Genomic DNA, 27,605 nt, shown 5'->3' on the forward strand with positions numbered 1-27,605 from the left:
GGACTTCCTTAGGTAAGAATCAATCAGGCTCTTTGCCTTTTCCAAGGAGGTGTGACAAAAACTAGCAGTTGAATTCACTGGTTCTCTTTGCGACAGCTTACTTTTAGTTATACCCTTTTGTCTTGATGCTCACAAGTCACTGAGAACAGTCACCAAAAGCTGCTGAAAACTAGCAAAAATCCTGTTTATTACCTCCTAGCTTTGGCAGCAACTCTGAAAGAATTTCATGAAGTGTGTAGTTAGCCATAGAGTTCAAATACTGTTTAGCTTGAAATCAGCTTCTACCTGAAACCTACAGCTCAGATACTACTGTATCCCACTACCATGAACCTTTGTGTTTCCCTTTGGAGGATATTTGGTATTGAATAAAATAATGAAGCAATTCTGCACATATCACAGAATTTGACAGAAATCTTCTTTTTCCTGAATTCTCCTTTTAAGAGGCCTCAGTTTCAGAAAGGTTCTCGGGAGCTTCCGTACAGTGATTTCTTCCTAAAACTTGTTAACTTCTACGAGGGATGTGTTTTGGCCTTGAGGCTGAGAACTACTTGGTACAAATTATTATTTTGCTGAAACATTTTTTTAATCCCTACTTTTCCCAATGCTTAAGTAAAAGCATCTTATATTTTAAATATCATAACCTTATAAATATGATAACCTTAACGCTGGCATTTCCTAACATTTAAGTATTTAGCTGCCACAGGAAAGTCCTAGCTGGCTGATAAATTTTTTTTTTTTTTGAGAGAACTTTAACTCACTTTTAACCAGCGAACTTTTTGTCTTCAGGTACAGATAAGTCTTCTGAGCACAGCATTAAACTGAGTGGAACAGATACTCCTCGAACTCAAATGGCAAATGATACAGAAATATCTATCTCTCATTCCTCCAAAGAATACAACCAGTTTCTGTCAAATACTGTTTTATTGGAGCATTTTACAAAAATATTTTTTCATTTAAGAAGAGCAGTGGTGAGATACACTTTCTTATTACACATTTTATTTATTACTAAGCATTGCTTTACAATACTTACTACTTTCTACATAAAAAAACCACCACACTTCAGAAACTTTAGAAAAGCTCAGTGGGGAAAAGCTCATTGAGAAAAAGCATTGATTTCTCATCTTCTGCAAAATTTCTAAGTACAGTGTATGAAATATGTCAGATGTATCACCTATCACAATGTTTATTTCCATCAAACATATAATAATGTATAAAAATAATGTATAAAAATGTTTTACTTTTCATTTTGTCTGTGTAGCTTTCCTTCTCATGCTGGTTAAAACTTTCTGAAAATACTTGCAGATTTACCTTTCCCTTTATAGGTTTTAGTGAATGCCTTGGTAGTATAGACAGAAAGACCAGTGATTGAAAGGAAATGCAGACTGACTACTTTTCTTATAAACCTTTCTAAAACCAAGTAAAAACACATGTATGGGTGGTGCGAATTAATTTTTATTTCTTATTCTCACACCAAAAGCAACAATTAAATTGAATTATGAATCAGTGCTTCTATGAAAATCACCAAATGAACGTTCTATAATGCTTTATCTAAATTGAAATATTGAATGATCTGTTATTAAGGATGATCCATAGACTGTAATTTTGAAAGATTACTTATACCTAAGCTTTGCAATAAAAGAATGAAGCTTTTAATTTCTGATTTACAAAGTATAATTATATTTTGAATTATATGCATAGATTCACGCTCACCGTGGTGGCCACTGGACGTTGCTTCAAAATGCTTGTCGAGAACTTTGGAACTATACTCTAGAATTACAACTGGTTGCTAACCATCCACATTCCTATATGGATGCATTTCCCATTACCAGGGATTTTCTTACGGACACCATCTGGTTGCCATTTTATTTGGCATCAGACACGATCATTGATATGATAACTGAACTACAAGCAAGCAGGTCTCTTAAGGTAAAAATTATTTTTATTGAGACAGTGTACTTTTTATTATCAAATCTTCAGTAGAGATATTGCATTATATTGTGATATCTCCAAGTTATCATTCTGTAACAATTTTTTAGAGGATTACAGTATTTTCTAACCTTTATAATTTGCTTTTTTTTAATCCTAAAAACAAGTTTGAAAATAACAGGTAGAATAATGCTTCTTCATTGTAGAATAATGTTTCTTCACTGTAGATTGTGGATCCAGAAGGAGGCTTCTGCATTCCCAGTTGTTTAGGAGGTATTGCCGATGAGAATGGTGGTTCTAATCTCCATCCACAGTCTCCCCTGGATGATGTGAATGTGATTGACTTGAAATGGATATGTAATCTGATTCTTAAAACAATAGAGTTGTTATATCGAATGAAGAAGTGGGAAGCACTCGTGCACATTGCTGTGCAATTTAACATATTTACACAGTAAGTTACAACAACTCTAATAAAAACTGAAAAGCAACATTATATAGTTAAATATACAGTTATTTTGCTTAATTACTATAGTTTGCTTTTTTACAGTGAGAGATACACAGAACAAGTGAGTCCAATGCTGGTGTATGCTCAGAGGCAGCTGCTGGAAAGGATACAGCAATTCAGTGGCCCAGCCAGCCATGAGTCTCATTTCATAAAACGTCTATCTGATAACGCACATAAGGTGCGCCACAGGTTTCTTTTTTGGGTACTGACTCTTAATGTGAACTAAATACAGAGAAGTGCTTTCAATGATTATATTAATATTGTTTTCCATAATGTTCACAAATAGTAAATTATAGTAAATTATAATAAATAGATGAACGTAATTGATTGAAGTGCATGAAAAAGCTTATATGACATGATTCCAGCAACAGCAGAGGTCTGGACTTGATGACCCAGAGAACATTTCTTCCATGTATTGTGTGCCCATTCCGTATTATGAGCCGAAATCTAATTCCATGTTAGTTCTTGATGCCACTCTTTTAACCTGAAAACATTTATTTGGATATTTCACAATCTTAGTGATTAATTAAATCTAAATACAAAGAGATTGCTTTGTTTCTGCATTGAAACACTGCTCCTAAAGATCAAAACTAATCAAACTGAGTTAACCCAAACATTGACACCACCAGTAAAAAACTTGAAAAGCTTGATCAACAACAAAAAATCGCCGAGCTGCTCAGCAAAGTCCTCTCATTAAAAGCCATAGCTCTATATATTTAGTAAACTGACATTGCTACTTGGAAATTTTTCATTGAATTAGCTATTAAAAATCAGGATTTTTTTTTTTTTTAACCTAAGATTTATTTCTAAGAAGTTTTGCTAAAGTCAATTGCATTGTTGATGTTTTTAATATGTTTCTATTCCTACTATAAACACAGGACTTGAGGGAGAGTGGGGAAAGTGGGGTTTGGAATTCCAAACGGTTATGTACTGAACATGAACTTGAGAGTTTAGGAGCCACTGCCTTGCCTAGAGACAGGCCACTGCTGCTCAGGGCTTGCAGGAGCTCAGAAGGCACTCCTGGCTTGTGGAGGGCAGCTTAGGTGCTCTGTCCTTCTCTGTAAGGCTGTTTCCTGCTGACTTCTTTCGGGCCCTGCCTTTCAGAACATAGTCTGTTGTCTGAAACAAAGGCAGTGTGGCAAACCAGCACATACTGCTGTAATCATAGAATCATAGAATCGTCTGGTTGGAAGAGACCTTCAAGATCATCGAGTCCAACCATTCACCCTGCACTGTCAGGGTCCCTAAATCATGTTGCTCAGCACCAAATCCACACGGTTTTTACAAACCTCCAGGGATGGGGACTCCACCACCTCGCTGGGCAGCCTGTTCCAATACTTCACAACCTCCTCTGTAAAGAAATTTTTCCTGACATCTGACCTAAATTTCCCCTGGTGTAACTTGAGGCCATTCCCTCTCGTCCTGTCATTCATAGCGTGGGAGAAGAGACCAACCCCCATCGCCCTACAACTTCCTTTCAGGTAATTGTAGAGAGCGATAAGGTCCCCCCTGAGCCTCCTCTTCTCCAGACTAAACAGTCCCAGCTCCCTCAGCCACTCCTCATAGGACAAGTTTTCTAAACCCTTCACTAGTTTTGTTGCCCTTCTCTGAACCTGCTCCAGCACCTCAACATCCTTCTTGAAGTGAGGGGCCCAAAACTGGACACAGTACTCAAGGTGTGGCCTCACCAGTGCTGAGCATAGGGGGACAATCACTTCCCTGCTCCTGCTGGCCACACTGTTTCTGATACATGCCAGGATTCCGTTGACTTTCTTGGCTGCTTGGGCACACTGCTGGCTCATGTTCAGTGGGCTGTCGACCAGCACCCCCAGGTCCTTCTCTGCTGTGCAGCTTTCCAGCCACACTTCCCCAAGCCTGTAACACAGCAGGGGGTTGTTGTGGCCCAAGTGCAGGACCCGGCACTTGGTCTTGTTGAATTTCATACAGTTGGCCTCGGCCCATCGATCCAGTCTGTCCAGGTGCCTCTGTAGAGCCTCCCGACCCTCAGGCAGATCAACACTACCTCCCAATTTAGTGTCATCTGCAAACTTGCTGAGGGTGCACTCGATCCCCTCATCCAGATCATTGATAAAGATGTTAAAGAGAACAGGCCCCAACACTGAGCCCTGTGGAACACCACTGGTGACCGGCCACCAGCTAGATTTAACTGCATTCACCAACACTCTCTGGGCAATCTGAGCAATGTGGAAAAGTAGTCCTAGTTTTGAAAGACAATTTGCAGAATAAAGACTAATGTTAGTTAATAGTGATAAGGATTGTTCAAAAACGACATCATCAAGTTAAAAATTTGGAGGGTATGGGTACATTTCGCAGTGCAGTGCCATTCAGAGAGACTAGAACTAGCTCTGAATTGGTTCTTTTGCTTCTGAAGTGATGTAGCTGCATTAGAGAAATAAAATGTCTCTGCTGGATTAGCCCTTTATAGAAGTCTGGAAGTTCACTTCTCTGACAGAGTGAGACTGCTTCTGTTATTTGCTTGGAGCTATTTTGTGCATCCCTATGCAGCATTACATCCTGCTTTACAGGTAGTGTGCTCTTTAGGCATACTTACACTGACAGATGCATTTATGCAGACAAAGAAAGGTGGAAATCATGCTGAACATCAACAAGTTGCGCATTTTATGGCAAATACCAAGCTTAATTCATCAACATCTAAATAGTTACATGTTATATCCAATATTTAGGTGGTACGAATTTTTCCCCTCTTACTGACATGGACACTAGTTATGGGTCATTGGTGTCTTATGTCCTCCATTGGTGTCATAAGTCCTCTTTTATTTTGTCATATGACTGTGTATTTACGTACTTAAGCACCAAACATTGATTTTTCTGAATCTTACTCAATTACCATTAAACAAAACTTGCTTTTTAGATGAGTTGCAGAAGCTACATAGGGCAGAAATTACAGCTGCCTGGTGCCCTTTCTGCTAATGAACAGATTTTTCCTGGACGCTTTTCCCATCCTGAGATGAAAAATGATTATACAGGTGAGAGCACATTTCTCATTTCCCCCAAACAGTTTCCTTTTTTTCATATAGGTATTAGGTTTTCCTCCATGTCGTCGGTCTTCCACTGCTCCTATAATCTGTTTCTTTTACTATAAACTCAGTTTGTCTCCAAATTATTATCCCTGATATTTTGGATGGATAGTAATGTTGTCAAGACCTTTCCAAATATATTCAGACTGTACCTGAAAGCAGAGAAAAGCAGTTGTCATCCGAATGCCAGATGGCATACAGTATGTTGAGTGAGCTTGGTGGTCTTGGTCCAGTTTTCTTTTGGTATTGTTGGATATTCAGCAGTATACCCAGAAGTTAATGTAAATCTGCACTGTTATTGACAGAATCAATAGGAAAACTGCAGTGAATTATAATGTGACAAATCACCTCTTTATGTGACAAATCACCTTTTTTACCCACAGTTGTGGTACTTTTCAGTCAGGATTAAAGTCATTAATGAAAGTTTTTAAAGCATAGTTCCTCATACCACAGAGACGTCAAGGCATTGCACACAAGGCTTTGTGTTGAATTCAGCTGAGAGAAATCATTAAGCAATAAATAATGCTGTATGTAAAAGTAGATAATATTATGCATTCAGTGGAGACAGAATGCCAGCTCACAGGTTTGGTACATAGAAACTATGGGAATTATAGTAAATGGGATCAGCAGTTGTAGTAAAAGGTTTGTTTCCAGACTTCATACATCAGAATTCAGAGCAGCGAGTGGAGATGATACATGGCCAGGGCAGATGTAATTCAGGGAATGTAAATACCATGTGACAACTAAAATTTAACACTGAAAAAGATATGAATGCTTGGAAGTGTTCCTGGTGGTTAATAATTTTGCTTTAACTCATAATCCAGCAGGAAACAAAAGTGACAATTACATTAATATATTTTAGTTTTGAAGTCGTGGAATGGTTCAAATATATATTTTGTGGGGTGTTTTAATAAAAATATATATTTATGTAGCGCAAAATTTTTCTCCATAATTATTAATTCCTTTTAGATTGCAGTCAAGCAAAAGCTCTAGTTTATGTACCTCTTGATGTGGATGATACACTGAAATGTTTTAGAGAAGCTCTACAAAAATCTAAATATCACAGCAGAGCACTGAGACACAGCAGAAAACTACTTTCATTATTTCTTGCACACACACAAGGTGAGTTATTTATTTAAGTGTTTCTCACTTACTAAAGCATATATTACAGTAAAATAGTAAACAGCAAAAGGAATAGATTTTTTTTAAATCAAGTTTTATTTGATATTGATGATTAGGGAAAACATAGAATATAAAGTTATGAAGTTCTGTAAGCATAAGCTGTAAGCCTGATTTCCTATGATTTTTGTCTCAGAGTTGGATGATAAATTTTTTTTTCATGCAGTTGTGTCACTTGTCTGTCTGCAGCCAAACCTCTGTCAGAGGACTGACTGGCAGCTCTTCCCAAGTTTCTTTCTCTAACAGGGCACATATTTTCACTTGGTTGCACTGACCAATGAGTTATGTTGAATGAGTTTAATTAGGAAATGCGCAGACAGAATCATAGCATAGGAAACCAAACAAAAATAGGCACACAGTAATCATGTATTTGTTTGAATACCATAGTGCAGAAATGTCTGTGGTACTAGAAATAGTACACTACTTTTCTGAACTGATCATATAAATCACTTTTCTGATCTAGAAAACACTGGAAGAGCAATCAGTAGTCATATCTCTTCAAATAGAAGGCTGGAATTTAAAGTGGGAGCTGAACTGATATTTCTACCAACACCACATGACCTTTCTCAAGAAACATTTAATTTCTCCAGTATGATTGAGAGTAAACCAATACCACAGTCACAGCTTTCAGTAATTATCTCTTCCTACGAACAAACAATTGGTAATTTTTTAAAATAAACTTATGTGTACAGCTAGCATGTAATATCTTTCTGCATATCTGTGTTCATTTATGTTTATTCCAGTGCTATTTTCCTCTGTCACACAGTTATAAATGCCTGAAAGGTGGTTTCCAGAAATACACAACCTTTTTTCTATTGATCCAGAAAATATGCATTAGATATTTTGTTAGATCCTAAACAAGCCACTATTTGGTTCATAACCCCTATAATTATCTCATCTTTTGAAAAAGCATTACTTCAGTGATGTTATAGTGATTAATCTCAAATTAAAAATCCAGTGTAATGTTCAGCAGATTCATCTTAATTCCATGATAGTTTTTTTCCTAGGAAACAGACCTTTTGGGGTCTGTGCATTTGAATGTGAGACCTAGTTACTTGGCTTCCATCTTACATTCCAGTATGGTTTTACTCATACAGTTACAGCTTACCTGTTTTAGCTGTGTGACATAATAGGTGAAGTGTGGCAGAACAACAGATGCCGTAAGTGGTTTTATTTGAAGTAAGGGGTCCGGAAATGAGCCAGGCAGGGACAGTGCTATTGTGCTGTATGCAGCCAGAGTTGTTTAGCAGGGCCCCGGTCAATGGCCTGCTTCACAGTTTATCTCTTGAAGATGAAGAAATCCTATTAAATCTGAGAAAACAAGAATACAATAGCTTAGGTAAACAGGTCCATAAATACATCCCACTTTTGTTTTTAAAGTTAGTCAAAATAAGAAATTGTACATTTGAAGGTAAAACATACAAGCTTAATAAATATTTTAAAAAATATTCATGCATTGACTTACATGTGAATGCCAATCTACTTCTCGTGTGAAATTTATTCAAGATTCAGTAGCTGACTTAATGATGTCACAATATTTTTTTCTAATTGATTAAAAAATAAATAACAGGAATCCTTGAAATAAACAGTCAGAGAGACCTCAAGGTTCAAGCTCTACATGAACTTGGAAATCTTCACTTTTATGCTGGAAACAAAAGGTACATAGTTATTGGATTAAAAAAGAGTAAAGTTTCTTTTTTTTTAATTGGCACTCATATATCCTTCAACTGTCTTGTAACTTCTTGTGCTATCCTCATGTCCATATAACTTCTTTCATATGACTTGCTATTAACTATATTTTGAGAGACTTTTTTTTCTGGAAATTGTTTCTTTTTCTTAGCTAGCTAATGGCAGTTAAGTAAATTAATTAAACATCTCTATGTATTTTTAGGAAGTAATACGTATTGCATGACAATTTAATTTTAATATAAGTCCCAATAAGTCTGTTGACCAGGAATGATATCTTTTTGTGTTGTAGAAACTGTGTTTCGGCTTTTGACCTAATCAGAATTAGTTATAACTCGGGCAATAAAGGTAAAATGAAGCGAGCCTTATCTTCCACTTTGGAAAATGTCAGCAATATGATGAATACGTTTTTTATGTATTACAGAGCTGCTTTTAAATATTGGTGTCAAGCCCTTGATGAAACACTCAACATTGCTGATGCTCTTAACAACTGGCAAGAGCTAGGTTTTCCAAAAAATGCTACAGACTGCTTTGCAGTTGGAAGATTGACTGATATTAGTCAGAAATTTCTTTCTCAGGCTGGAGTTTGGGGATGCTTACATGCAGCAGTCTTAGTAGCTAAGATAGCTCAGTAAGTATTTTATCTACATATGCATTTCTTTAATATTTTAGGCAAATTGCTCATCCAGGACAGTAAGCAATTTGAATAAAAACACTAATGAGTCGCTGTAAAAAACTCATCAAAAGCATAGGAATTTTTCCTTTCAGGAAGAAAGTTGCTCCTTTGGAGAATATTGTCTGTTCCCTTTTCCTGAGTGCTCATCTTTGGTCGTAATTGCAGCTGTATATTATATGGAGAGATCATTGAAATAAAACAAAATGATAAAAAGTCATAAGCACAAGGATTTTACAGTCATATTGATTTTCAATTGAAATATCACATCTCCCAAGTCATTGCACATATTAAATATTAATGTATCTTGAGGGCAGGTTTACTGCCTAAAGTACTCATTTTCTGGTGAATTACAACTAAATGAAATTCAAATTACTGTATTAAAGGCTACCATCAATAAATATTCCCGTCCAGTACTCCTTGACTGCTGGTAGAACACTATGGATGTAATTCTGAGCTGTTCCTCAATGTATTGTACAATATAAAAATGTACAGAATATAACATTTAGAAATATCTAAGCCAGCTCTAAATGACCTTAGGAGAATCATATACATGAAAGGGCAGTGCTTCATCTGAGTAAACTGTCTTACCTGAGAAGCAGGGCATATTAATAACACTGTAAAATATCTGTAAACGATGGTAGCTTTGAAAATGTTAGCATGGGTATTTCAGGATGAAATTGCATTGCCACACTCAGAATTAGCACTCAAGAGGAAAAGGAGTTTAAGTTGATCCTAAACCATGGCTCTTCTAGTTCTGAGCTGTGCTGCAGTCTCAGGTCCGATTAAGCGAGACACAATCCCTAGCGGCTTTTACAGGTGCTTGTGGCACATATTTGCTGCGCTGTACACTACCCCTTTACTGCTAATATGTCCATTCCAAATCCTGGCAGGGAGCTGGAGGGAGCTATCCTCTCAGCTTCTGTCTCAGGCAGATAAACATCTTTCCCTTGAGTTGCTCTTTCTAGAGCAACTTAGTCTCAGGCTGTAAAATGCAGATTAAAGGATTCTAATACTGTGTTAAAGATTTCTAATATTGTAGATCAGAGGAGTACCCCACTACCAGGATGTTTTAAAGCTCTGATGAGGTACTGTGTGGGATTCATTTAGTCTAGCTAGACACCTACTATGTGAAAGTCTGCATGTGCTAGTTATCTTAGGCTTCCTTTATGGAAAGAAATAAACTTTAATGTGTGAGTTGCTTGACCTGCTTTATCTTTCTAGTTTTGTATCAGATGAATTTTGCACTCAGATTGCCTGTTTCTCTCCTTTAAAGAGAATCTAGACATCTCCCTTTGTCTAGGTATGTCTTTGGTCAAATGCTTCTTTCTTTACATGGCATGGCTGAGCACTTATCTACAGAACAAGCAGCTGTTTTCTGACATGGAAAACATCTAAATTGTGTTAGTATCATTATTATAATAGATAAAAAAAAGTTTGAATAATTATATTGATGGACACATTCATATTTCTTACTTTTTGTTGTACTTTAGGTATATAACAACATCAAAGATGAAATTAAGAACTAAATACTGCTATATTTCTGCTATGTTTTTTAAGGTAAGGATACGATTTCAGTTAGAATTCAGAAAGTCCACAAATTGCTTCTAAAATTTAAATCTCAATAGTCCTCTATTAAAATATTTCTCTTTTCATTTCGATTATAAAGGAAAACTAGAGATCAGAGGTAGCTGACAATTTATGCACATTAGATTAGTTATTTTTATTCTCTTTTTTTTAACATTATTCCTGTATTACAGCCTAAAAATTATCACTTCAATAAGAGGCTAGTGTCAGAGAAATAATGAAATACTGAAAAGTGAAGATGGCTAAAATATTTGGCAGTCAAATATGTTTTTCTTTTCTTGAAGTGTTCTGATCAGGAGGAGCTGGATGGCATCAACAATATCAGAGTGCTCTCTGTCAGATCTGTACAGAGTCTTCACAGATTGTCATAAATTTTCAACCAGGAGAGCAGACTCTTTAGAAATTTTTGAATCTTTTTAGCATCAAAAGATATTGGTTTGCAATACTAAAATCTCAGCTCTATAAGAAGTTTACTCTAAAAATAGAGGATAGTCAAAATGATTCAGTTTCGTTTCCAAAGAAAATAAGATCATTAAAATTAAGTTTGCAAACTTTCAGAAACCAACTATAGAGGAAAAAGAAGTTTCAATTTACTTTTAAAATGAAATTTTACGATACCAGTAACAAAAGTGATATAGGAAAAAGAACTGCAATTATTCTGCCAGTCATACTTCGCTGGGATCAATGCTTATTCATCCCAATGCGGCATCAGGAAGTTAGTTGACTTCTTCCAAAACAAACCAATGCCATTTTCTAACATCTTGTGCCATCCACGGTTGTGACTGTGCCAGGCCACATTTAAAACCTTGTTAAGTTCAGCAAAGGGAGGACAAGTTGAAGAAACAAAGGTAAAGGAGAAGTTTGACTAGTCTCTAGCACTGTAATTGGTGGTGGTAGAAAGCTGAAAATTTTGATTCCTCCTTTTGACAGAAATAGTAGTAAGCATTTGTTCCAGTTGTATAATGGTAGAAATAATTGTGACTTGACTGAAACAGGTCTGATATTAATTGGGATAGGAGCAGCTTGCAGGGTGAGTGTCTTGAAAAATATAATCAATTACTGTCACTGTACCTTGCAAAGTTCAAGCCCATAATTCGTTCCTTGATTTGGAAAGCTTTTATAACCTTATTTAAATTCCACCTATGGTGTAGTCTTTAGGCTTGTTAATATCTCAGATCTGAGTATGTAAATGCATATTTCTCTAGCATATCATTGCTAATTACAAAAAAAATAAACACAATTGGAAAGGAATATCCAACGTTAGCACTCCTCTCTTTTTAAAAGGGGAACATTTAAGTTACTTCCTTAAAGTTCAAATCAGTTTTAAGTTATATGATTTAAGCTGCACTAGCTGACCTAGTTAAAGGCAGTACTAGGGCAGAACTAGCTTTTAACTGGCCTAAAACTCTCCCAGAAACTACAGCTGAGGTGATGGTGAGGCAAGGACTTAAGGTTAAGTAAAATCCAACTAGCTTTCTTAGGTTGTAGGGAAAATAAAAAGATTTTTCTTCTGAGGAAAGACATTTTCCATGAAGCATCTTTGGACTGGTAAAGAAATGTTTGAACACATTCCCAGAAAGCCGACAGTATACTGGGCTGCATCCAAAGAAGCGTGGCCAGCAGGTCGAGGGAGGTGAGTCTGCCCCTCTACTCTGCTCTCATGAGACCCCACCTGGAATACTGTGTTCAGCTCTGGAGTTCCCAACACAAGAAGGACATGGAGCTGCTGGAGCGAGTGCAGAGGAGGGCCATGAAGATGATCCGAGGGCTGGAGCACCTCTGCTATAAAGACAGGCTAAAAGAGTTGAGGCTGTTCAGCCTGGAGAAGAGAAGGCTCCGGGGTGATCTTATTGCAGCCTTCCAGTACTTACAGGGAGCCTACAGGAAAGCTGGAGAGGGACTTTTTACAGGGGCATGTAGTGACAGGACAAGGGGAAATGTCTTTAAACTGAAAGAGGGTAGATTTAGATTAGATATAAGGAAGAAATTTTTCACTCTGAGGGTGGTGAGGCACTGGAACAGGTTGCCCAGAGAAGTTGTAGATGCCCCATCCCTGGAAGTGTTCAAGGCCAGGGTGGATGAGGCTTTGGGCAACCTGGTGTAGTGGAGGGTTTCCCTGCCCATGGCAGGGGGATTGGAACTAGATGATCTTTGAGGTCCCTTCCAACTCTAACCATTCTATGATTCTATGATTTTATGAATAATCTCAACAAATTTTTCCTAACCATTTTCCTTGATTATGGAGATGTTTGAATAAATTATTAAATTATTTCTGTCTGCTGATCAGAAGCTTATCCTAAGAAGTCTTTTTGTGAACACCTAGTGATTTATTAGTTTTTTTCCAGTGCTTCGAGATTTATTTGGGATGCTTTGACCTGGAATCTGAGAGAAATGCCATCAGTTCTTTAGGAAGACTTTTCATTACCTGGGGAGTACTTGCTGAGAAATCTTTCATGATTATTTTTCTACGCCTAGATTAGTTTTTCTCTTTTGCTTGTTCTATGAAATACTATCCTGAGACTATTTACAGCCTGGTTTTTTCCTCCATCAAGTTCACACATAAAGCATTTTTTCTAAAAAGATTTTTCATGGTTTTATCTGGAAAAAACTGTATACTTAAGACTTCAACTGTTTCATTTACAAAGTCATTTATTGAGTCTCAAGGGTTGGAGTTTTATACTGTTTCACTAATGCCTATACATCTTTTCACAAGTAGTTCATTATTATTACTTTCAGACCCTGTTTAGAGCTTCTCTTCCACATCCTACATCTGACTGTGACTTTGCACAATATGAAACAAATATGCTTATTCCTGGTATCGACTTGTTCTCTGATCGCTACAGAGCTGATATCTCTACGGTAGTTGCAAGCCTGGATTTCATTATGTTTGAGCTACATTGTGCAAAACAAAATCTAATAGTAAGTATTATTTTTATTCAGTTCTGTGGCACCGAGATAGAGGCAAGGTGTAGCTTGCTGCCTACAATTTTTAGAATCTACAAGGTACTTGTTTATTCAGGAAGATGCCAATGCATGGTCCACTTAGCTTAGGCATTTTAGAGGAAATTCCCTAGTAGGTGAAGTTTGAAATTAACTGTATTGAGAATTACTTTAAATGCAGTATGTCCAAAATGCTTTCAATAATTTTATTTTTACATTATTTCGTTTATATCGTTTTATTTTCACATAAAAGTATCTTCTGCCTTTCTCCTTTACACGTTCTCTTATTCCTCCTTATGGAATGTTTTTACAGCTTCCTTCTTATGTTGATCAGGTGCCTATTTCCTCCATTTAATGACTGCCATTTTAATCCAACTTCTTTCAAAGGTAGAGTGCTGTACATTAGGATAAATAGGTTGAATTTCTTACTAGTATTGAAAAATTTCTTACTAGTATTGAAAAAGATGCAATTCTACCTCTGTTCCTGTTTCGTCCTATATGCTCTAACAGATTTTCATGTCAGGCAATTAGTGTATACTTCTATAAATCAACTCTCAGCATGACAGAAAACTCCCCGACAGAAAACTCCCCAACAGAAAAAGCAGATAGTTTTCTCCTGCTTTAATGAGTTGAATCCACTTACGAAAAGGTCTTGCAAGTGAAAAAGCCAGTGCGAGGGAGGGGAAAAGATCACATGGCTGGTGGCAGGGGAGTAAGAAAAGGTTAGGGGGTGGAGATGGAAGAGGAGTTTGAGAGGAGGAGACAGCAAGATATGTTACCCCTTTTTTGTCAGCAAGCCATTCGTTGGATTGATTTCTTCTGGAACTTCAGGCTAAATGTCTGTCTTACCTCCTGTTGTTGCTTCTTCCCATCCTGCATTACTGGAGTTTGCTTTGTTATTAAGCTTTCTCTAACTGCCCTTGCTATGGGAGATCAAGTGAGATCAAAGTGCATACAGTTACCTGGAGGCACGGACACTTAATTTGACCACCTGCTTCACATGGCCATGCACATTTTTTATTCTTTCTGCACTTGTACTAGCAGAATATAGATCCAGGTCATAGATCATGGTCAAAGCAATTGCAGTTGCAGCAGGATGAGAGCTTCATTTCCACTGAATGCTCAATGTGTGGGAATGTTTTGGATGGTGGGCACTGAGTTGATTTGACACTTAAATAAAAACACATCAAGATTCAAGTTTTATTAAAAATAAGACTTCAAAGACTAATATTGTTGAACTGCTTCAAATATCAGTTGAAAACTGTATGGGTACAATTAAAACATTTGCCTCAGGCATTTTTAATCCAAATTCAGAAGTATTAAGCTACTTTATGAAAACCTAAAGGTGCATTTGACAAGGCAGTAACAACACTGTTAGCATTTTCCAAGCTCAGGGACATTTTAAAGTAAAGAATAATGTAAAATTCTGAACTAATTGAATTTTGGAAGTTCTTTCATTTTCAATAAACAAATACATCTGTTAGGAAAGAATCTGCTTTTTCTGAAATATCATATCATAATAAATACAGTGTTTGTATATTTTACCAGAACTCAGTTCTAAAATGTTTTTTGTTAGTTGCCCCTACAAAAACTTTTAATTCGAAATGAATGCAAATAAATTTGTCAATAAGCCTCACCACCATCCAGTTTATTTTACAATTGGTATCATTTCACTTAGACTTATCATTTCACTTATTGCAGAACTTCATTTATTTATTTTAAAAAGCTCACAGAATTCTGTTATTCTGCTACTTACACTGCAAAAATTATGACATCAAAATGCAGACAGTTTTAGAAATCCCTTACGTTAACATCTTTCCAGTAGGTTTACTCATTAATGGTATAGTAAAAAAACCCACCTTGAACACAAAGAATAATTCGGGGAAACTTTACTTTCTACGTTGTGAATCACATATAAGATAGGATAAGGGGTTATCTGAAGAAATTTCTAACACATTCATCCTTCACAGAGCGTATCAGAAGTAGTGGTGGTATGTGGCAGTGAAAGCGGTTCTCCTATATTCTCTATATATTTGTGATATATAATTGCAATGTACATTTCTATAATTTTATCCTTTAGGACATTTATAACTAGATGACCTAATATTTTCCTACAGATTTTACCATTGTTCACATTATACCAGTACTTTGTTTCTGAGATTTGTAAGGACGCAGCTAAATGTATTGAAGGAAGAATCTTCAAGGTAATCAAAGACAGTTTCTTTTTATCACAGCACATTGTATTTCAAATAAACTTTTCATTTCATAAATATAGTCGATTTAATGTTAATAAATCACTAATATATCACTGATATGGTATGATCATATTGTCACGGATATGATATGATCACTAATATGATTTAATATATCACTACTATGAAAAGTAATGCTTTTAAGTTCAGCTGTTACTTAGTGTTTCTTAGCACAATAGATTGTAGAATAGGGCTACTTTCTAAATGCAATTACTATTTATATTCTCAATTTTAGTAGGATGTAGGGTTATTTATACAGTTTTACTGTTAATGTCCTACAAAGACTGTTAAGTACTTCCATAATTTCTTTCTACTCTCCATTTAACAAGCTTTAAAGATATAAGATTTTCCCTCTTACATCCAAACTTTTTACTTGGTATATTTAATCTTCCGCCATTCTTTTAAATGTTTTTGTAAGTGCAAAACGTTAAATGAGTTTTTGTTCACAGTGTTAACTTTTGGATTTTTTGTCAGTATCATGGTGGCAGCATGTTGTCAGACTTCTAGGAACAGACTTTTGTTGTTTCACTAATGTTCCCTTGTTGGTTTAGTTGTTGTTTTTTTGGTTTTTTAATCCCTCGTTTGCCTTTTTTTAGAGGAATCTAACTTATAGTAAGAGTCAAAGTATTACTGGTTTTAGATATTTTCAGGAAATGCTAATATGATTTAGGGAGAGTGGTGATTTACTATGAGACTAAGATGAGTAAAATCTGTGAAACAGATTTCGATAAGGGGCTGATCTTGGACTGACACTCAAAGCTCTAGTCTGATGAATTAAGTTCTTTTCCTTTGTCAGGAGCAAGTTTTTGAAGAGTTCTTTTTTGTTTGGTTTGTTTTTTTGTTTCATTTTTGGTTTTAAGAGTGAAAGACCTATCTTTGGGATTTCACTTATTTAGTGAAAAATGTAAAAGATTTCTTTCCATTGAAGAACATTCTTCATCAATGTACTTTTCCAGTAGCTAAATCTACTTACCTTTGAATACATTGTATTTTGAGCAGAAGAATAATTGAAAATTATTTAAATCAAAGGCTCTGTTATTTTTTTCACAGATTAAAGTACTTACAGATATAGGATTTTTTACAGAGGCCTTTCATGAACTGTCTTTCCTTAATTGTGGAGAGAGAATTCCATGGAAAATACCTGCAGGATACAGAAAAATAGACCAAATGAAGGTAAACACCAGTAAAGTATAACATCAAATATAACACTCAGTTCTCTTCATGGAACTGCACATACTCCGCATCTGCAAGTTATTACACATTTCTAAAAAATTCTTAGATTTCTTTCAATAGGCAGCTCAAATAGTAGGCATTGAATGACAATTTCTCTCACTGAACAGCAGGAACAAAAATGAATTTTGAAACATACTCACTGTCTGTTTTATACAGTGAGTAATGCAGATAATACTGTTGAAAAAATGTGTGATTTCATATGTAGACATAAAAAATATGCATAGTTCTTGCCCCATTAATAGCAAGGGACCAGCAATGGGAGGCAGCTGAGGCAGCCCCAGCCCAGGGCGTCAGGCACCTCTGTGGGGCTGGGGACAGCCAGGGCTGGGCTGGACATCAGCCTGTGGGTGGGGATCAGGATCGGGGCTAGTGAGGAGAACTGGGCTGAGACACAGCCCCAGGACGGCTGCACGGTGCTCCGGGGTCTGGCTGAGACTGGGCCAGGGTGTGGGGGTCCTGTGGCAGGGCAGGGCTGCAGGGAGGTGGAGACTTGCCCTTTTGTGTCTGCGCTGCAGCAAGGACTGAAGGCCCTGGGGGGTTGATGTGGGTTCATGGGCTATGGGCACCATGGGGCGAGCCCCAGGAGATGCTGGGCAGTAAGAGCTAGTGGTGCCCTCAGAGCCTTGACAGTCGTGCCACTCCATGTCAATCTCTTCGATTTTCTCCACATCTAAAGCCACGTAGTGGTCTTACCTTGATCACTAATGTGCTACAAGGTTATGAAGCTGTTAATAATTGACCTAGGCTTCTTTGTCTTACCTGTGGGGACACCTATGCAGGCAGAGACAGTCCACAGCTATTGGGCAAGCCTCTCCGATAACAATTACGTAGCCTTTCCTTGTTTTCCAAGCACATTCCAAAATAATCTAATGAGTTATTGCTGGATGGCTGTAATCAAGGTATCCCTTATCTGAGTGGTGCTTTTGGGTAGATGTCACCCCATGATGAAGTATGTGTGCCAGCACTAGGAAGCTGGACTGAATGTGTGATAGAAGACTAGTGGGACAGGTAGGGACACTCCTTTTGACAGCAGCATGGATTTAACTTTATTGCACAGCCACATTCTATACATGCAATAGAACGGGATTTCTAATCTGGTGATAATTACAGGCTGGTGCTGAAAGGAGAATTCCTAACTGAAATTTAGTGATTTTCCTCAGAGCATGAGCTATGTTACATTCTCACTAAACTGAGCCATAAATAGTTATCAGCATCCTCAGTGGAGCTGGCTCTGCAAAACTTCCCTGTTCATGGCTACAATAAGGAATGCGTTTACTCCTTTCTGATGCTAGTCGAGTTAAAATGCATCTTTAAGTCCTTTCCTTAATTTGTATATTGTCTAAAGAGCTCACAGAGTTAGGATGAGGTCTGATTGATCTGTCACTTGTCTTTGTCTAACAGGACTCACAGGTGAGTGTTTGGGTGAACAGCAGAGGAAGTTCTGCATTAGGTCTCTGGTTAGGGTGTGATGCACCTAGAAGTTAAGAGTTTGCTGGACTTTTGCACAGCTTTCAGAATAAGAAGGATTTTCAGGGAATAACAGAGATGATAGAGGGCTACATCTGGAGTATAAAGTTAATAAAAGAGTTAATAAAAAACACAGAATCCAAGTGACAGTTTTGTGTAGAGCTCTCAGTTATGATGAAGGCTGGAAATGACATTTACCTCTGCCTTTTCCTTCCTCTCAGTAGACTCATTTGCCTCCTGGTGAAAAGGTAAAGGGGTTTTGAGCAAAGACTAGAATTAGCGTTAGTGTTCAGAAAATTAAACACGTTAGTGTTCAGAAAATTAAAGTACATATAAGTGAAGAAGTAGTTGGATTTAGAGCCCTCAAGGAGGCTGTGGTCTCAAGTTCATCTTGACTTGTAGCTCTTGTTTTCGTTCCATTCAGATCTATGCTCTGGTGAATAGCAGAGGAGGCATGTGCTAAGTCTGGAGTTATATTGGGATTCAGAAATGTAAAGAACATAAAGGCAATTAATGGTTGGTGTCTATAGAACTCCTAGAATTTGGAAAAGAATTTTTGTTGGTTTATGCCTTTTTCTCTCCTTGCTTCAAGATGAAAAATCCAGGTGAATGGAATAGGAAGTATTGGGATAGTTCTGTGTCTTGAGTTATGTTTCAGAAATATAAAGCACATAGAAGCCAAGTAATTGTTAGTATTTTCAGAGTCCTCAAAACATAGTCAGAAATGCACTACACTTGTCCACTGCTCTGCCAACTCACTTTTTTAATACTCATATTGTAACACATTACTTATTTTTGGTTTTGTCCATTTTACAGGCCTTACAGAAATTTGACTCTTCAAAATCGCTCCTGACTGTTACAAATTTACAGGTAAAAAAAATCTGAAAGAGCTAAAAATTTTATGCTAGATGTAAATATTTATTTATCTGGCATAAGTTAGAGATTATTTGGTTCAGAAAATATGCTTCTTATTAGTAAAAAATTTTAAATAGAAAACATATTCTCCTCAACAGTTTACCATTTGCTAAATTTTAAATTTTATGGCTAACCTCTCAAGGGAGAGGAAGTACCATTATTACCATTTTTCAGATGGGAGAGCTAATATGTAGAAATCTGTGACTTGTCTGTGCAAAGCATACTAGTAGAATTATTCAGATTTTGTCATGATATGTAGGATCTAGTATTTACCCTGCTAAAATACCAAGAACATCAGTCATCTAGCCTTGCCATTTCTATAAATTAGAGCTATCTTCACAGATTTTTCCTAATTAAAATTGAGGTTGAAGTCCATTTCTGGGGGGAGACAAGAAAAAGGGGGAGAATCTGTAAACCAGTTAATGAACAGTCATTTCTCATTTTAATTAAAATCACATGATCATCAATGACTTCTTTTGTTTTTCAGTTTTAATCATTTTCTTTCATTTGCCATGTCACAGATCCATTGAGCCATTAGGGGTAACTGTTAGCAGAACGTGTAAAAAAAGCTGTACCATAAAAACAAACTGATAAAATAGAAAGAAAACACTTTTTTCCTCCACTTTTCTCTCTTTTGTTTACAGTAAGCTTGCGTATCTCCTACAACAGTTGGTATTAGAAGAAGTGAGAAGTCTATCTTGACAGCTTTTGATCTCACTAGTTTCACATTCATTTTGAAGTTGTGCTTTATCTTGAGCTTTTGATTTGAAACTTCACAGTCTATATGGGGCTCTTATTGGTCTCCTTATGATTTGGCAAAGCTGTGTAGACTTTCAGCTTCTACATTTATTAATCTAAAGTGAGAATATTGAACTCAAGATAAAACAAGGATGCTATAATGAATAACAAAAAGATTCTAGGAAATATGCTAGAATGGTCTGATACAAGAATTTTTTCCTTGCTTAATCTTTCTAGTTAGGGTGAATTGTAACAACAGACTTTCCTTTGAGTTGTGATTTTTGGACAACAGGTTTAACTAGTAAATATTTTCTGTGAGCACCTTAGCTCAGAAAGTGCTATGGACAATGCAGAAAACTAGAACTCACATAGAGTAATAGCTATAACTTCATAGATGCACCTTCTACTGGAAAACTGATCACCGAGGCTGTGGCAAGTGCTACTAAGGGGTGAATTAAGCTTGGAAAGGAAAACAGCAACTCATCCATAATGACTAAGAGCATATTACTAATATTATTCATTTTAATTGTTGATGAATATCATTATTAACAGAAGCAGAATATGCCTTGAAGAAAAAAAAAGTAAAATATATAATTTCAAATAGTCCCAATTGTTAACTTTCTTGTAGGTACTGGAAGACGTATTTAATTGGAGTCTGTCTTTAACAATGGTACCACTGTGCAACCAACAAATTATGAAAAAATTAACCTTAGCCAAAATGCATTTCATCATTTGCCTTTCTGCCACAATCAATAATATACCTGAAAAAGTGGAAAAACATGTCTATTCTGTTGATATCAACAGCTTGGAGGAGCCAAGCAGAATTACAGCATCAAATGTAAAAGGTAATTATAAGAGTGATGGAAAAGTGTATTAATTCTGCAACTTGTTTCGAGCATAGTTTTTCCACTTTTAACTGCATATACATTAATGTATTATAAAAAATATTCATATTAAATGTTGCTGGAAAAATCAGTCATTATTGAAATAATAAGCATTAAGGTATTTCAAGGTTTCTTTAGCTAATGTCTCTAATATTATTAGAGCTGTATTCCATTTTTCCTCAGTTATTTTGATATTGAAAATCCCAGTCATAAATAGAGAAAAAAGGGGCATATTCTTCAAATTACTGAGAATGCTTTGATTCTGCATCTGTTATCTAAAGTTTCATCTGAAATGTATTTGACAGTTGATGCTGATAAGAATTCAAGACAACAGGAACAAAGAGGCACAATGATGCAGCTTGTTGCCTGTAAAGACGAATTAAATATGGCCATGTTGAAGGTAATTTTGGTTTTTAGGAAAAAAGGCTTAAGAAACTGAAGATTGTTCCAAAAACATTGCTAATGCTTTCAGTGTAACAGAAATTATGATGGGAGGGTGGCATGAATACAGGGACTAGAAATTTCTGATTCTAAGCTGTTGGTAATCTTACTAGCCATACATGAAGTCTTGGTGGTTTGGTGCAGGTTTTCAAATGATCTGGTTTATGCTATATAAATGTCCATGGGAAATACCGTCACAGTCAGATCTCGGTATGACTATTTCAGTAATAAGGGCAAAGACTGAAGGGGATTTCAAGGATAAAATCATCTACTTTCAGAGGATGGTGCCTCTAGAACGTCAGAGACAATTTGATGTGGCAGTATGCTCTACAAATAAATGGAAACCCATTCTCTACTGTATGTGAAAGGTCTCACATTTTTTATGGTCCTCTTTTTGATACTTGATTTTGGAGGAAACATACCAGAGCTTATTAGCTTCTTTGTTTGAAGGGGTTTTGTTTGTTTGTTTTGATTTTAGTGTTTGTTTTGTTTAATTGTGAACTTCATACTTGGCAGTTTCACATCACAAAAAGAACAAAATTGAGGGCTGATGTATTCTTCTTTCAGAGGGTCTTCCACATTGGAAGTATCTACTTTTGGCCATTGTTACAAACAAAGCAATGTCCAAAATACATCTGGAGAAATGAGGGACGATTTTGTATGGTGATTGGTATATGCCATACACTAGAAACTTGAAAGTTTTCGTATAGCTTGAAAATAAATTGAAAATAGCATCTTGAAAATAACTAAAATAGAAATGTTACATTAATTTGAATGGGGCTCATTTAAGAGGCGTAATATATTTCTTACCCTTCTGATTTTTCTTTAACTTTTCTATTTTTAAGTAGAGCTCTGAATTCATTGAGGAAACTGGTCAAAAAGGGATACTGGATGATACAAACCTTTGAATGATTTTTGAATTCTGCTGAGAGCTCTGTGATTGAGATTTTCTTTAAAATTAACTTTCTTTTAGATTTGATTTTCACAGCTTTTTACAGCTTTGTTTGCCAGACTGTAAATTACAGTTGAACTTTCAGGTTACATACTGCTTTGTCACAGTATAGATAGAAAAGAATGTAATACTTCTTGCAATATCTTTAATATTGTATTTTAATATTGTATTTTGTTGTTTAAAATTACTAAGCATAGTAAGAAATATAGTATAAAATTATCAAGTATAGCTATAAGATAGGAATGAAAAATTATTGAGTAATATTGCTAAGCCATAAAATATGGAGTTAAACATAAATTGCAATAGTAGAGGCACAGTTAAGATGTTGCTACTTTCAGCACATTGAATCTGTAGACCTGAAAAAAGCAAAATTAACCCTCCCCTGCTATTTATAGAAAAAACATTGTATTCAAGTTGGTTTCTTTGACAGTGCGGTCATAGTAGGTTATAACAAAATAAAATACTTTTTAAAGAAATTTTGTATTTCTTTCATTATTTTTTGAAATTATATAATGCTATGTTCTTCTCTAGGGGATTTTATTGACAGAAGCTGAAGAAAGTCTTAGCTATCTTGTACGGAACATACAGGACAAATACGATGGGGAGATATCTTTGTGTTCTGCTGAAGATTTAGAGGCTCTTATTGAGGCCAAACTTCAGCTTGCTGCTATTTCTCAGCAAAGGCATCAGGCAGCTTTCAAGTAAGTATTATTAGGAACAATCTTATGTTGCACAGCCTTGACTACAGAAGATTAAAGAAAATATCCAGTATTTTTTTCTTTGAATCTTTTACGTCTAAATTAATATTCTGAATCTTAGTAGCCAGCCATAATAACCCCACTAGTATATCTACAAATGTAAGTTTCACTGTTGTTTAATTTTTTATTATTGCATTATTTTACTTTCTAAAACATGATCAGTGATTTGCCTACAATTTCTTTGTGGAGTATTTTTGTGATATAGTGTTACACAATATCAAAGGAAAAGCTGCAATATGTTCACTGTTTTTGTTAAAGTAAAAGTCTGGATATGTTAGGTCATGAGTTTTTTGTAATATTGAGGTGTAAACCAGAGCACTAATGTTATCTCTGAAGTACTGAATTCCACTTTGTTCTAGAATACACTATGTTACTGTCCTAAAGGAACATTTCCGCTTGATGTACTCATTGGTGTCATATTAAAATGTTAAAATTATATTTTTAAAATTGATTGAAAAGCATTGATGTAACCTTTAACATATTAGAATAGATTTTAGCTGGTATTAATTATATTGTTAGTGATAGTGTATAAAATACTGTTGTATTTGCATGATCTGCAAGATATTTTCTCAGAATTATAATTTCCAAATTCTGTGATTTTTTTTGAGATTCTGATTTCTTTTGGAGAACTTAATGAAATTACAGTTGTGCTGTTCTTTGAATACATGGGCCATACAGAAATATATTAACTCTTTGTAAGTGTTAAATTCTGAATGTTGTTTTAATCTTCTAGGTAGGAGGATTCTTCTGTTTAGCATATCTTTAATTTTAAATTAATTTGTATATGAAGGATAATAGTTTAACAATACATTTTTATTAGTATCAAGCTCATTTTATCTAATTTTTTATTACATTGAAAAATCTTTGAGGGTACAAATTATTAACTAGAGATGCAGCATACAGAGGTGTAGCACTGTCACTTGCCAGACTATATTGAGATTAGGTAGAATGTAATCAGTATTTATAGCTTTTCTTATGTCTAATCTGACTAAACACACCAAAATTATTACAGTAAATCTTACATTATAGTAGGCACCAAGCAAAAAACAAAATTAACATTTTTTTTATTGTTGAAATACTAGTGGAGTTTTCTGTGACACTTACTGGTGAAGTGGTAGGTGATTCAGCTGGCCAACGATAAACCAGTCTCAATGTTGGGTTTTTTTTTCCTTTTTACCCAATTAACAAAAAAAAAAGTTTTCTTCTATGTCAAAAGCAAACTATCTTCCTTCTCCCTGCTGTCTTAGATGAACAAACAAACCTCCAAATCAGATGATAGCCTTTAAATACAATTCCTTTTTAGCTGCTATGGTATAGCAATAAAAAAATAAAATTAACAAGGACAGGAGCTTCACAGTGCTGTATGGACTACTGAACTGAAAACATAGGAGTATTGCAGCATGGTCTTTAACCTGGGTTTTGCTTACTTATTTTAAAAGATAGAAGTTTCCCAAAAGTTCAGATATTAGGACTGTAATCATTTAGCAGTAATGTCATTAGTGAAGATGTGAAGTAAGAACTTGTAGGCTATTTGTGGACATTTCCCATCATGATATATTAATCTATTTCAGTGCCTTTCGAATTGGATTAATTTACCGTAAATTTGTCAAAGAGAAAACAACAAATCACTAGGCAGTGACCTCATCATGCTTTTGAGTGCCATGTGGATTCTATAAAATTATCATATTAGTAACTAAGGACCAGTATGCAGACTTAGGAAATATCCTGTGCATAAACCTGGTTTAGCTTGGTACTAGGCTTGGTAAAACTTGTATTAGTAGAGTTCTGACCCAAACTTTCTCACCTTGCTAAACTAGTTCCAGTATGCAAGCCATTTTCAGTGCAGGACCCATCTTTTTGACATGCAGTTATATCCTAGAGAGTAGTTTCTCTCTTGGCTTGTAGCTTGTCTCAGATCAAAGAAACTTTGTTAGAGTATCAAGGGTTCCAATGGATGTCGAGCATTTTATCGATCATTTTTTGGGACTCTCGAATTTTTGATAGGTGTTCAATGGGCCTTATATATTGACAGTGGTCAGACAGCAGGAAAAAAAAAGGTACCAACAAACAAAGCAGGGATTTGGGGTTTTTAAACCTATTTTACAATTTTATTGCACTGCCATCCATGGAAACTGCAGATATATCTGCCTCAGGTACAAATGAAACATTCCTTCAGACAGCTGAATGTTTCCTGCCTACCAGCCTAGAAATCAAACTTTGCATGATATTACAGAAATTCATCATTTTTTTCCTTTGGCGAAATGACTTAGTGGTGAAATTGTTATAGTCAGCTGTACTTTCCTATTTTGATCATCTTGTCACTTTTTGATTCAGCTGATAAAAGGATGTGTATTTTGTCAAGGGAAATATATAGACACATCACTCTTGTTGACAGCAGAAGAGGGTCACAAAAATTTCATCAAGGGAAGATTCTACATTACAGCCTCTGTCTTGCAAAAAATTTATGCCTCAGAATAAGTTTATGTATAGGACTAATTCCGTTGATCTCAAGGAGAATACTTATATGGTGTCCCCCCTAGGTATGTGAGGTTTCTAATTACCCAAATATGTGCTTGTCTACTTATGTGAATACATTACTGCTTAAAACAATACGTATATGAACCTTTGGCGTTGTGGTCTACATTTTACTCATGAAATTTATATGGAAGCACGTAGGTAAAAATGGTGTAATTTTCAGAATCGCTAAATGTTGACACAGCAGTTAACTGGAGGCAATGGTGCTCAGGAAGTTGGGTTAATATTCCTTAAAAGCCTGTATATACCCTTGGGTGCTGCACCTTCTCCAGCTTACTTGAGAAACGTTAGCCATGGCATCACAAACAATATTTTGAAAAATGTCGGGTTTAGCTGTAATTTTAAGTTTGATGCCTGGTTTCAGGGGAAAACTCTTCTTGATAAAAAGAAAGAAAAGCAGTTAGGATATTTCATTACATTATCCTTAGTGTCTCTCTTGCTTCTAGAAGCAAATTCTGTTTCATCTTTTCCATTGTTAGAGAAAAGGTTATCATGAAATTCAACATTGATTTATTCTGGTTTCATTTTGTTGAATAAAACTGAGGTAAAGGGATGATGAAAGAGATTCATAAGGATTGAATTCTGAGAGCTGAAAGGCAAGATATTAACAGTTTCGGTTCTCATTGTTACTTTGGGGTCTATTTGTGCTGAATTGGTGTAATCCATCCAGTTCAGCATTACAAAAATGGCAAGCAGGATAGAATCACGAGTGACAAGAAGACTTTAACTACCCTCTTATCTCTCGAAGTTATCCATCCTGTGGTTAGATAGATACATGTTGGCAGAATAATGTGAGTAATTTCAGAGTAGTGCAGCTCTTGTTCTGACTTCTTTGTGCATGAATCAAGAACTTGGCCTTTACAACAATTAATCTAGAACTTTCAAAAGCAGTAAATTCACACAGGCCCTGTATCTCTCTTGCATTAAAAGCTCTTTACGGTGTTCTGGCAGTGTAAAAAGAACCTAAGGTACTCATAAATTATTTTTTCTCCTGCTTCATAGCAGCCAATCTCTATGTAAAGAGAGTATCTCTATCTAAAAAGACAGCATAGGTGAGAATTTTGGTTATACATTTTTTAGCAATTTATCTGCTGAAGAATCTTTAAGAGATAGGCTACGGATAACCTCAGGTACTTTTGCATCATCAGGATAATATGTTTCAGTGGGTAGAGAATAAGTAGAATTGTTAAAAAAATAAAGCCCAAAAATTTTTTAGAGAAGAGGTAGGAAAGTAGAGATTTACAGATGTAGGGGAAAATGTACATTTAGAGATGGAAAACTAATACCATGAGACATTGGTTTTGGCAGTTCTCAGAATATTTTGAGTAGAATGTTCTTTGGGCAACAGGTCCTGTTGTGAAAAAGGACTTCTCGCTATGTTGGTTTTGCAGGTGTCTTCATATCATGAAAATAATAATATTCACAAAGTCTGCTCTTACAGATATACATTTCCATAGGTGGCATGAAAATTGAACAGTGTATCTGAAAACTTTAGAAAGATAGCATAAAAAGGAAAAAAAAAAGCTAGTAGTTAATATTTGAAGAAACCTAACAATATTTTGGGATCCTAGCTCATAGTTTTTTGAAACATGAGGCTGAGTGCTGCAACAGTCCTAATAGTGTCTGTATCTTTCTAGATGCTGTTTAGAGTGAACTCCAGAAAAGGATTTATGATTGGGGTGGGGGAGGCAGCAGACTCAATGTCATGTGGTTGCTTATGAGGTTTTGCCAGGGTGGCACCTGGATCAATTTCTGGTTGATGGTGTTTAGTAAGATCCTGTGAGTATTTGCTGGTATGGATTTAACAGAAGGATTAACATATGGTCTGGAAAGGCTTTAAGGAGGAAAGTGTTTTCTTATCTCTCTAGTTGTGGA

The 27,605-nt window shown here is 35.8% G+C and overlaps 1 protein-coding gene across 1 annotated transcript in view; it reads left to right on the forward strand.

The window, feature by feature from the left end:
• Positions 1 to 27,605, forward strand: part of CFAP54 (cilia and flagella associated protein 54) — a 115,261-nt gene that overhangs the window by 60,377 nt on the left and 27,279 nt on the right. The window contains 17 exon segments of the mRNA XM_086610732.1: positions 787 to 968; positions 1,699 to 1,926; positions 2,154 to 2,377; positions 2,474 to 2,609; positions 5,325 to 5,439; positions 6,460 to 6,612; positions 7,133 to 7,330; positions 8,240 to 8,327; positions 8,780 to 8,986; positions 10,522 to 10,588; positions 13,352 to 13,534; positions 15,673 to 15,759; positions 16,858 to 16,980; positions 19,324 to 19,377; positions 20,789 to 21,005; positions 21,350 to 21,444; positions 22,969 to 23,138. Of these exon segments, the coding sequence (XP_086466858.1) occupies positions 787 to 968; positions 1,699 to 1,926; positions 2,154 to 2,377; positions 2,474 to 2,609; positions 5,325 to 5,439; positions 6,460 to 6,612; positions 7,133 to 7,330; positions 8,240 to 8,327; positions 8,780 to 8,986; positions 10,522 to 10,588; positions 13,352 to 13,534; positions 15,673 to 15,759; positions 16,858 to 16,980; positions 19,324 to 19,377; positions 20,789 to 21,005; positions 21,350 to 21,444; positions 22,969 to 23,138 (2,527 nt within the window).

Source organism: Tauraco erythrolophus, chromosome 4 (assembly GCF_009769465.1).
Source record: "Tauraco erythrolophus isolate bTauEry1 chromosome 4, bTauEry1.pri, whole genome shotgun sequence".
Lineage (NCBI taxonomy): Eukaryota > Metazoa > Chordata > Aves > Musophagiformes > Musophagidae > Tauraco > Tauraco erythrolophus.